This window comes from Oncorhynchus nerka, linkage group LG26 (genome assembly GCF_034236695.1).
Source record: "Oncorhynchus nerka isolate Pitt River linkage group LG26, Oner_Uvic_2.0, whole genome shotgun sequence".
Classification (NCBI taxonomy): Eukaryota; Metazoa; Chordata; class Actinopteri; order Salmoniformes; family Salmonidae; genus Oncorhynchus; species Oncorhynchus nerka.
The window spans coordinates 53,817,973-53,830,751 of record NC_088421.1 but is presented as its reverse complement, the minus strand read 5'-3'; the positions used below and the strand labels follow the sequence as shown (position 1 = coordinate 53,830,751).

The 12,779-nt window shown below is 55.0% G+C and overlaps 1 protein-coding gene and 1 long non-coding RNA gene across 2 annotated transcripts in view; one reads left to right on the top strand and one right to left on the bottom strand.

Annotated features, from left to right (window-relative positions):
- Positions 1-12,565, top strand: part of LOC135564974 (trinucleotide repeat-containing gene 18 protein-like) — a 138,120-nt gene extending 125,555 nt beyond the window's left edge. The window contains 2 exon segments of the mRNA XM_065011048.1: positions 191-415; positions 12,464-12,565. Of these exon segments, the coding sequence (XP_064867120.1) occupies positions 191-415; positions 12,464-12,565 (327 nt within the window).
- The window catches only part of LOC135564837 (uncharacterized), a 349,184-nt gene that overhangs the window by 157,975 nt on the left and 178,430 nt on the right, over positions 1-12,779 (bottom strand). The window lies entirely within an intron of this gene.

Below are 12,779 nucleotides of genomic sequence, written 5' to 3'. Positions count from 1 at the left end.
CTCTCTCTCCCCATCTCTCTCTCTCCCTCCATCTCCCCCTCTCTCTCTCTCTCCCCATCTCCATCTCTCTCTCTCCATCTCCCCCCGTCTCCTCTCCTCCATCTCTCTCTCTCTCCCCATCTCTCTCTCTCCCTCATCTCTCCTCTCTCCCCATCTCTCTCTCTCCCTCCCCCCATCTCTCTCCTTCTAGAACTGGGATCAGATGTCTGGTCAGTCTCTTCCTTCATCTCTGCTCTCCTCTAATCAGAGGAAAGACTTCATGGAGGTGAGACCCTACCACACCCTACCACACACACCCTACCACACCCTACCACACACACCCTACCACACCCTACCACACACACCCTACCACCCACACCCTACCACACACACCCTACCACACACACCCTACCACACCACACACACACCCTACCACGCCCTGCCACACCACACCCACACCCTACCACACTACACACACACCCTACCACACACACCCTACCACACCCTACCACACACACACCCTGCCACACCCTACCACACCCTGCCACACCCTACCACACTACACACACACCCTACCACACCACACACACACCCTACCACACCACACACACACTCTACCACACCACACACACACCCTACCACACCACACACACACCCTACCACACCCTACAACACACACACATACACCCTACCACACCCTACCACGCCCTACCACACCACACACACCCTACCACACCACACACACACACCCTACCACACACACACATACATCCTACCACACCCTACCACACCACACACACACCCTACCAAACCACACACACACCACACACACACCCTACCACACACACACCCTACCACACACACACATACACCCTACCACACCCTACCACACACACCACACCACCCTACCACACCCACCACACACACCCTACCACACCCTACCACACACACCATACACCCTACCACACCCTACCACACACATACATACACCCTACCACACCCTACTCACACATACATACACCCTACCACACCACACACCACCCTACCACACGCTACCACACACACCTACCACACGCTACCACACACACATACACCCACCACCCACTACACACCCTACCACACCACACTACACACCCTACCACACCACACCACCTACCACACCCTACCACACCACACTACACACCCTACCACACCACACACACACCCTACCACACCACTACACACTACCCTACACACCCTACCACACCACACACACACCCTACCAAACCACACACTACCACACTACACACACACCCTACCACACCACACACACACACCCTACCAAACCACACACACACACCCTACCACACACACACACCCTACACCACACACCCTACCACACCCTACACCCTCTACCACACCACACACACCCTACCACACCACACACACCCTACCACACACACACACCCTACCACACCACACACACACCCTACCACACCACACACACACACCTACCACACCACACACACACCCCAACACACACCCTACCACACCACCACACACACACCCTACCACACCACACACACACCCCACCACACCCCACCCCACACACACCCTACCACACCACCAAACCCTACCACACCCACACACCACACACACCCTACCACACCCAAACACACCCTACCACACACACCCCCAAACACACCCTACCCACCACACACACCCTACCACACCACACCCCAAACACACCCTACCCCCACACACACACCCTGCCACACCCTACCACACCCTCCCACACCCCCACACACACCCTACCCCACACACACCCTGCCACACCCTACCCCCACACACACCCCCTGCCACATCCTACCCCACACACACCCTGCCACACCCTACCCCCACACCACACCCCCAAACACACCCCACCCCCACACATCCTACCACACACCCCCCACACCCTACCCCCACACACACCCTACCCCACCACACTACACACACACCCTACCCACCACACACACACACCCTACCACACCACACACACACCCTACCACGCCCTGCCACACCACACACACACCCTACCACACTACACACACACCCTACCACACCCTACCACACACACCCTACCACACACACCCTACCACACCCTACCTACCACACCCTACCACACACACACCCTGCCACACCCTACCACACCCTACCACACTACACACACACCCTACCACACCACACACACACCCTACCACACCACACACACATCCTACCACACTCTACCACACCACACACACACCCTACCACACCACACACACACCCTACCACACCCTACCACACACACACATACACCCTACCACACCCTACTACCACCACACACACACCACCCACACACCCTACCACACACACACCCTACCACACACACACATACACCCTACCACACCACACACACACACACACCACACACACACCCTACCACACACACATACACCCTACCACGCCCTATCACACACACCCTACCACACCCTACCACACACACACATACACCCTACCACACCCTACCACACACACATACACCCTACCACACCCTACCACACCACACCCACACCCTACCACACACACACCACACACACACCCTACCACACACACACATACACCCTACCACACCCTACCACACCACACTACACACCCTACCACACCACATTACACACCCTACCACACCACACTACACACCCTACCACACCACACACACACCCTACCACACCCCACACACACCTACCACGGCCTACCACACCACACACACACCCTACCACACCCTACACACACACACACACCCTACCACACCACACACACACCCTACCAAACCACACACACACCCTACCACACCCTACCACACACACACATACACCCTACCACACCCTACACACCCCCACACACACCCTACACACCCCCACACACACCCTACCACACCACATACCACACCCCAACACACCACACACACACCCTACCACACCACACACACACCCTACCACACCACACACACCCTACCACACCCCACACACACCCTACCACACCACACCCCCCACACACACCCTACCACACCCCCACACACACCCTACCACACTACACCCCCAAACACAACCTACCACACCACACCCCCCAAACACACCCTACCCCCACACACACCCTACCACACACCCCCACACACACCCTGCCACACCCTACTCCCACACACACCCTACCCCACACACACCCTGCCACACCCTACCCCCACACACACCCTACCCCCACACACACCCTACCCCCACACACATCCTACCACACACCCCCACACACACCCTACCCCCACACACACCCTGCCACACCCTACCCCACACAAAACCCTGCCACACCCCACACACACCCTACCACGCCACACCCCCACACACACACCCTACCACACCCCCAAACACAACCTACCACACCACACCCCCAAACACAACCCCCACACCACACCCCCACACACACCCTGCCACACACCACCCCCACACACACCCTACCCCCACACACACCCTGCCACACCCTACCCCCACACACACCCCCAAACACACCCTACCACACTAAACCCCTAAACACAACCTACCACACCACACCCCCAAACACACCCTACCCCCACACACATCCTACCACACACCCCACACACACCCCCACACACCCTGCCACACTTACCCACACCTGCCACACCCTACCCCCACACAAACCCTGCCCCCACACCCTGCCACCCCTACCCCACACACACCCTACCCCCACACCCTACCCCCACACACACCCTGCCACACCCTACCCCCACACACACCCTACCCCCACACACACCCCTACCCCCCCTACACACACCCTGCCACACCCTACCCCCACACACACCCTGCCACACCCTACCCCCACACACACACCCCCACACCCTACCCCCACACACACCCTACCCCCACACACACCCTGCCACACCCTACCCCCACACACACCCTTGCCACACCCTACCCCCACACACACCCTACCCCCACACACACACCCCACACACACCCTGCCACACCCTACCCCCACACACACCCTGCCACACCCTACCCCCACACACCCCACACCCCCACACACCCTGCCCCACCCTACCCACCCCTGCACACCCCTACCCCCACACACACCCGTGCCACACCCTACCCCCACACACACCCTACCCCCACACACACCCTGCCACACCCTACCCCCACACACACCCTGCCACACCCTACCCCACACACCCTGCCACACCTACCCCCACACACACACTACCCCCACACACACCCTGCCACACCCTACCCCCACACACACCCTGCCACACCCTACCCCCATTTGTTGTTAACCCTGCCACACCCTACCCCCACACACACCCTATTTGTTGTTAACGTGTGTATTTGTTGTTAACGTGTGTATTTGTTGTTAACGTGTGTACGTGTGTATTTGTTGTTAACATGTGTATTTGTTGTTAACGTGTGTATTAACATGTGTATTTGTTGTTAACGTGTGTATTTGTTGTTAACGTGTATTTGTTGTTAACATGTGTATTTGTTGTTAACGTGTGTATTTGTTGTTAACGTGTGTATTTGTTGTTAACGTGTGTATTAACATGTGTATTTGTTGTTAACGTGTGTATTTGTTGTTAACAGTTGTTAACCACAATTTGTGTCTGGTGGTCAGCGTGTTAACGGAGTGTATTTGACGTGTGTATTTGTTGTTAACGCTGTGTATTTGTTGTTAACAGCCAAGACCTGTACTTGTTGTTACCTGGCCGGGTTACATGTGTATTAACATGTGTATTTGTTGTTACCATGTGTACCAACGGTGTATGATTTGTTGTTAACAACACGGATTAACGTGTAGTCCCCATCATGTGATTTGAACGATTTGTTGTTAACATGTGTATTTGTTGTTAACGATTTGTTGTTAACAGACCCTGACCTTGATTTGTTGTTACCATTTGTTGTTAACGCGTGTGTATTTGTTGTTAACATGTGTATTTGTTGTTAACGTGTGTATTTGTTGTTAACAACTCATAACGTTTGATCCATGTGTATTTGTTGTTAACATGTGTATTAACATGATTTGACCACCTGAGAGTTAGAGAACATGATTTGTTGTTACAGATTTGTTGTTAACGTTATTCAGCTATTTGTTGTTAACGTGTGTATTTGTTGTTACGAAGACCACCTGATTTGAGAGACTTGTTGTTAACATGATTTGTTGTTAACGTGTATTCAGCTCATTTGTTGTTAACGTGTGTATTTGTTGTTAAGACCACCTGAGAGAGAGAGAGACTACAGACCTTATTCAGCTCAGTAAATCGAACAAGACCACCTGAGAGAGAAGACCTGACTACCTGGCCGGGACATACAGACCTTATTCAGCTCCCCTGGATAACCACCGAAGAGACGAACTACGACCACCACCTGAGAGAGAGAGACTACGAACGAAGACCACCTGAGAGAGAGAGACTACAGACCTTATTCAGCTCATAACGAACGAAGACCACCTGAGAGAGAGAGACTACAGACCTTATTCAGCTCATAACGAACGAAGACCACCTGAGAGAGAGAGACTACAGACCTTATTCAGCTCATAACGAACGAAGACCACCTGAGAGAGAGAGACTACAGACCTTATTCAGCTCATAACGAACGAAGACCACCTGAGAGAGACTACAGACGAAGACCACCTGAGAGAGAGAGACTACAGACCTTATTCAGCTCATAACGAACGAAGACCACCTGAGAGAGAGAGACTACGAACGAAGACCACCTGAGAGAGAGAGACTACAGACGAAGACCACCTGAGAGAGAGAGACTACAGACGAAGACCACCTGAGAGAGAGAGACTACAGACCAGAAACTCTTGAAACACAAGGATCTTCTCTATAAACACACACCCAGACTTCTACCTGTAAATACATACAATAGTTCTAACACTCATAGATATATATATAAAAGACAGGAAGTGATTTTATTTACCAGGGAAGACAACAGGAAGTGATTTTATTTACCAGGGAAGACATCCTCCTGGCTGGAGTGAGTCACAGTAGTTTTGACGAGAGGAGGTTTGTCTATCTGACAGACGTATTACGAGAGAGAGAGAGACCTGCTGACAATCCCAACAATGGGGGTGGGGATTACAGTCCTGTGTTCTGATTGGTGCCTGTCCTGTCTGGTCCCGCCTACTCCCCTGCTGGTGTTATGACCTTATCACCCTGCTGGTGTTAACAGGGTTCTGATGATCTGATGTTTAGAGATATTATCAGTGTTTCTCTGGAGTGAACACACTCTTATTCCCCCCCCCCTGGTCCCCATCTATCTGCCCCCCCGTGGTCCCCATCTATCTGTCCCCCTGGGTCCCCATCTATCTGCCCCCCCTGTCCCCATCTTTCTGCCCCCCCTGGTCCCCATCTATCTGCCCCCCCCCATCTATCTGGTCCCCATCTATCTGCCCCCTGGTCCCCATCTATCTGCCCTGGTCCCCATCTGCCCCCTTTCCTGGTCCCCATCTATCTGCCCCCCTGGTCCCCATCTATCTTCCCCCTGGTCCCCATCTATCCCCATCTGGTCCCCATCTATCCCCCCCTGGTCCCCATCTATCTGTCCCCATCTGGTCCCCATCTATCTGCCCCCCTGTCCCCCTCTATCTGCCCCCTGTCCCCATCTGCCCCCCCACCTGGTCCCCATCTGGTCCCCATCTATCTTCCCCCCTGGTCCCCTATCTGTCCCCATCTTCCCCCCCCTGGTCCCCATCTATCTGGTCCCCATCTTCTGTCCCCATCTATCTGCCCCCCCTGGTCCCCATCTATCTGTCCCCATCTATCTGCCCCCTGGTCCCCATCTTTCTGTCTGTCCCCATTTATCTGCCCCCCTGGTCTTCCCCCCTGGTCCCCATCTATCTCTATCTGTCCCCATCCTGCCCCTGGTCCCCATCCCCATCTATCTGCCCCCTATCTGTCCCCATCTATCTGCCCCCTGGTCCCCATCTTTCTGGTCCCCATCTATCTGCCCCCTGGTCCCCATCTATCTGCCCCCCTGGTCCCCATCTATCTGGTCCCCATCTATCTGTCCCCATCTATCTGCCCCCTGGTCCCCATCTATCTGCTATCTGCCCCCCTGGTCCCCATCTATCTGTCCCCATCTATCTGCTGCCCCCTGGTCCCCATCTATCTGCCCCCTGGTCCCCATCTATCTGTCCCCATCTATCTTCCCCTCCCTGGTCCCCATCTATCTTCCCCTCCCTGGTTCCCATCTATCTGCCCCCCCTGGTTCCCATCTATCCCCCCCCCCAGCGGGGTTTCAGCCTTTTCTCCGTCCCGACACACCCCATGAGCATCTCTGTACGGGGGGGGAATATTATTTAGAAAATTCTAAACGTTTGTTTTGTAAATGTCTTTGAGCCGAGGGGGAGAGATGGAGGAGGGGAGGTGGAGGAGGAGGAAGAGGAGGGAGGTGGAGGAAGAGGAGGGGAGGAGGAGGGAAAAGGGTTTGTTTCATATTTTACTGAAGCAATCAACTTAATCAGTGTTTCTCCCGATATCCATTTAGTAGATCAATATTTTATAGTTGATCAATAAAGAGATACATCTATTGATTGTCGTCTCCTGAATTATGTCTCCTGTCTTATCAGACCTACTAGATCATTAACCGATCAATCCTATTGTATTTCAAGTATCTTTCACATTAACATTTGTCCTCAAGTGCTGTGCAGTGCCGAACGATGTCCTGTCCCCGAGCAGCGGCCCAGTTACCGGGGGAACCCCCTCCAGAAGGAGAAACCGTGTTCAGCTGGACTCCATTTTGTGTCAGTAATGAAGCTGGTTCCTGTTTTTAAAATGGAGGAGAGTCCTGTCCCCGAGCAGCGGCCCAGTTACCGGGGGAACCCCCTCCAGAAGGAGAAACCGTGTTCAGCTGGACTCCATTTTGTGTCAGTAATGAAGCTGGTTCCTGTTTTTAAAATGGAGGAGAGTCCTTTCCTTACTTAGGGTCCCACAGCTGGACTCCATTTTGTGTCAGTAGCCATGCCTAAACACTCCTCCACACTCCACAGTAATGAAGCTGGTTCCTGTTTTTAAAACACCCTCCTTGCTCACTCACTCACACACACACACACACACACACCCTCCTTGCTCACTCACTCACACACACACACACACACCCCTCCTTGCTCACTCACTCACACACTTTCACACACACTCCTTGCTCACCCCTCTGCTCACTTTACACACACACACACCTCCTTGCTCACTCACTCACACAACACACACACACACACCCTCCTTGCTCACTCACCACACACACACACACACACACACCTCCTTTGTCACTCACTCAAACACACACACACACACACACCCTCTTTATTGTCACTCATCACACAAACATACACACAACACCCTCCTTGCTCACTCACTGTCACACACAAACACCCTCCTTGTCACTACACATTGTCAGTTCAATTCAAAGGGCTTTATTGTCATGGGAAACATATGTTAACATTGCCAAAGCAAGTGAAATACATAATAAACAAAAGTGAAATAAACAATAAAAATGAACAGTGAACATTACACTCACAGAAGTTCTAAAAGTGTAGAGACATTACAAATGTCATTATCTATATATACAGTGTTGTAACGATGTACAAATAGTTAAAGTACAAAAGGGAAAATAAACATAAATATGGGTTTTATTTACAATGGTGTTTGTTCTTCACTGGTTGCCCTTTTCTCGTGACAACAGGTCACACATCTTGCTGCTGTGATGTCACACTGTGGAATTTCACCCAGTAGATCTGGGAGTTTATCAACATTGGGTTTGTTTGTGGATCTGTGTTTCTGAGGGAAATATGTCTCTCTAATATGGTCATACATTTGGCAGGAGGTTAGGAAGTGCAGCTCAGTCTCTCTCACCCATCTGCTCTGTGGGTGTGTCAGCAGAGACCATTCTGATTGGCTGAGTTCAAGCGAACAGAGGCGTCCTATTGGCCGACAGCACATTACTGTCAGAGACGGAGCAGGGAATGGAGGGGAGGGTGTTGTGTCTTCCTAACTGGCTGAGGAAGCCTCTGCTGCCCAAGGCAGGGAGGGTAGGGTCTTCCTAACCGGCTGAGGAAGCCTCTGCTGCCCAAGGCAGGGAGGGGAGGGTCTTCCTAACCGGCTGAGGAAGCCTCTGCTGCCCAAGGCAGGGAGGGTAGGGTCTTCCTAACCGGCTGAGGAAGCCTCTGCTGCCCAAGGCAGGGAGGGGAGGGTCTTCCTAACTGGCTGAGGAAGCCTCTGCTGCCCAAGGCAGGGAGGGGAGGGTCTTCCTAACCGGCTGAGGAAGCCTCTGCTGCCCAAGGCAGGGAGGGGAGGGTGTTGTGTCTTCCTAACTGGCTGAGGAAGCCTCTGCTGTCCAAGGCAGGGAGGGGAGGGTGAGGAAGCCTTGTGTCTTCCTAACTGGCTGAGGAAGCCTCTGCTGCCCAAGGCAGGGAGGGGAGGGTCTTCCTAACTGGCTGAGGAAGCCTCTGCTGCCCAAGGCAGGGAGGGGAGGGTCTTCCTAACTGGCTGAGGAAGCCTCTGCTGCCCAAGGCAGGGAGGGGAGGGTCTTCCTAACTGGCTGAGGAAGCCTGCGGAAGGGAGGGGAGGGTCTTCCTAACTGGCTGAGGAAGCCTGCCCAAGGCAGGGAGGGGAGGGTGTTGTGTCTTCCTAACTGGCTGAGGAAGCCTCTGCTGCCCAAGGCAGGGAGGGAGGGTCTTCCTAACTGGCTGAGGAAGCCTCTGCTGCCCAAGGCAGGGAGGGGAGGGTGTTGTGTCTTCCTAACTGGCTGAGGAAGCCTCTGCTGCCCAAGGCAGGGAGGGGAGGGTCTTCCTAACTGGCTGAGGAAGCCTCTGCTGCCCAAGGCAGGGAGGGGAGGGTCTTCCTAACTGGCTGAGGAAGCCTCTGCTGCCCAAGGCAGGGAGGGGAGGGTGGAGGGTCTTCCTAACTGGCTGAGGAAAGGCAGGGAGGGAGGTCTTCTAACTGGCCCAAGGCAGGGAGGGGAGGGTCTTCCTAACTGGCTGAGGAAGCCTCTCACTGCCCAAGGCAGGAGGAGGGTGTTGTGTCTTCCTAACTGGCTGCTGCCCAGGCAGGGAGGGTAGGGTCTTCCTAACTGGCTGAGGAAGCCCTGCTGCCCAAGGCAGGGAGGGGAGGGTCTTCCTAACTGGCTGAGGAAGCCTCTGCTGCCCAAGGCAGGGAGGGGAGGGTGTTGTGTCTTCCTAACTGGCTGAGGAAGCCTCTGCTGCCCAAGGCAGGGAGGGGAGGGTCTTCCTAACTGGCTGAGGAAGCCTCTGCTGCCCAAGGCAGGGAGGGGAGGGTCTTCCTAACTGGCTGAGGAAGCCTCTACTGCCCAAGGCAGGGAGGGAGGGTGTTGTGTCTTCCTGGCTGAACTGGCTGGGAGGAGGGTCTTCCTAACTGGCCCTCTGCTGCCCAAGGCAGGGAGGGGAGGGTCTTCCTAACTGGCTGAGGAAGCCTCTGCTGCCCAAGGCAGGGAGGGGAGGGTGGCTTGTGGGTCTTCCTAACTGGCTGAGGAAGCCTCTGCTGGCTGAGGAAGCCAAGGCAGGGGAGGGGAGGGTCTTCCTAACTGGCTGAGGAAGCCTCTGCTGCCCAAGGCAGGGGAGGGGAGGGTCTTCCTAACTGGCTGAGGAAGCCTCTGCTGCCCAAGGCAGGGAGGGGAGGGTCTTCCTAACTGGCTGAGGAAGCCTCTGCTGCCCAAGGCAGGGAGGGGAGGGTGTTGTGTCTTCCTAACTGGCTGAGGAAGCCTCTGCTGCCCAAGGCAGGGAGGGGAGGGTCTTCCTAACTGGCTGAGGAAGCCTCTGCTGCCCAAGGCAGGGAGGGGAGGGTCTTCCTAACTGGCTGAGGAAGCCTCTGCTGCCCAAGGCAGGGAGGGGAGGGTGTTGTGTCTTCCTAACTGGCTGAGGAAGCCTCTGCTGCCCAAGGCAGGGAGGGGAGGGTCTTCCTAACTGGCTGAGGAAGCCTCTGCTGCCCAAGGCAGGGAGGGGAGGGTGTTGTGTCTTCCTAACTGGCTGAGGAAGCCTCTCTGCTGCCCAAGGCAGGGAGGGGAGGGTCTGAGGCTGAGGAAGCCTCTGCTGCCCAAGGCAGGGAGGGGAGGGTCTTCCTAACTGGCTGAGGAAGCCTCTGCTGCCCAAGGCAGGGAGGGGAGGGTCTTCCTAACTGGCTGAGGAAGCCTCTGCTGCCCAAGGCAGGGAGGGGAGGGTGTCTTCCTAACTGGCTGAGGAAGCCTCTGCTGCCCAAGGCAGGGAGGGGAGGGTCTTCCTAACTGGCTGAGGAAGCCTCTGCTGCCCAAGGCAGGGAGGGGAGGGTCTTCCTAACTGGCTGAGGAAGCCTCTGCTGCCCAAGGCAGGGAGGGGAGGGTCTTCCTAACTGGCTGAGGAAGCCTCTGCTGCTAAGGCAGGGAGGGGAGGGTCTTCCTAACTGGCTGAGGAAGCCTCTACTGCCCAAGGCAGGGAGGGGAGGGTGTTGTGTCTTCCTAACTGGCTGAGGAAGCCTCTGCTGCCCAAGGCAGGGAGGGGAGTCTTCCTAACTGGCTGAGGAAGCCTCTGCTGCCCAAGGCAGGAGGGTGTTGTGTCTTCCTAACTGGCTGAGGAAGCCTCTGCTGCCCAAGGCAGGGAGGGGAGGGTCTTCTAACTGGCTGAGGAAGCCTCTGCTGCCCAAGGCAGGGAGGGGGGAGGGGACTGGCTGAGGAAGCCTCTGTGTGTCTTCCTAACTGGCTGAGGAAGCCTCTGCTGCCCAAGGCAGGGAGGGAGGGTCTTCCTAACTGGCTGAGGAAGCCTCTACTGCCCAAGGCAGGGGGAGGGGAGGGTGTTGTGTCTTCCTAACTGGCTGAGGAAGCCTCTGCTGCCCAAGGCAGGGAGTGGAGGGTCTTCCTAACTGGCTGAGGAAGCCTCTGCTGCCCAAGGCAGGGAGGGGAGGGTGTTGTGTCTTCCTAACTGGCTGAGGAAGCCTCTGCTGCCCAAGGCAGGGAGGGGAGGGTCTTCCTAACTGGCTGAGGAAGCCTCTGCTGCCCAAGGCAGGGAGGGGAGGGTGTTGTGTCTTCCTAACTGGCTGAGGAAGCCTCTGCTGCCCAAGGCAGGGAGGGGAGGGTCTTACTAGCTGGCTGAGGAAGCCTGGGGCAGGGAGGGGAGGGTGTTTCTTCCTAACTAACTGGCTGAGGAAGCTGAGGAAGCTCTGCTGAGGGGAGGGTCCCAACTGGCAGGGGCAGGGAGGGGAGGGTGTTGTGTCTTCCTAACTGGCTGAGGAGGCTGCCCAAGGCAGGGAGGGGAGGGTCTTCTGGCTGAGGAAGCCCAAGGCCCAGGCAGGGAGAGGGTGTTGTGTCTTCCTAACTGGCTGAGGAAGCCTCTGCTGACCAAGGCAGGGAGTTTCAACCAATGATATGAAAGATGCAGGGAGGGAGGGTTTCCTTTTAAACCTATTAGAATAAATATATTAATCTATAAACGGGTGTTTTTTCAGGCTGACCGTCTTTCAAAGATAATTCTGGCTGAAAATGCCAAATATACTTCACAGATCTTCATTGCTGAGGGTCCCTGCTCCCATCTGGTGAACGTGCCTTAGGCAGTTGGGGCGGCAGGGTAGCCTAGTGGTTAGAGCGTTGGACTAGTAACTGGTTGCAAGTTCCCTGAACAGGCAGGGGAGGGTTTAACTGGCTGACTGTTCCCTAACTGGCTGAGGTAGGCCACGTCATTGTAAATAAGAATTTGTGTCTTCCTAACTGGCTGACTTGTCCAATTAAATAAAGGCTACCCAAAAAAATAGGCATGCTGCAAGG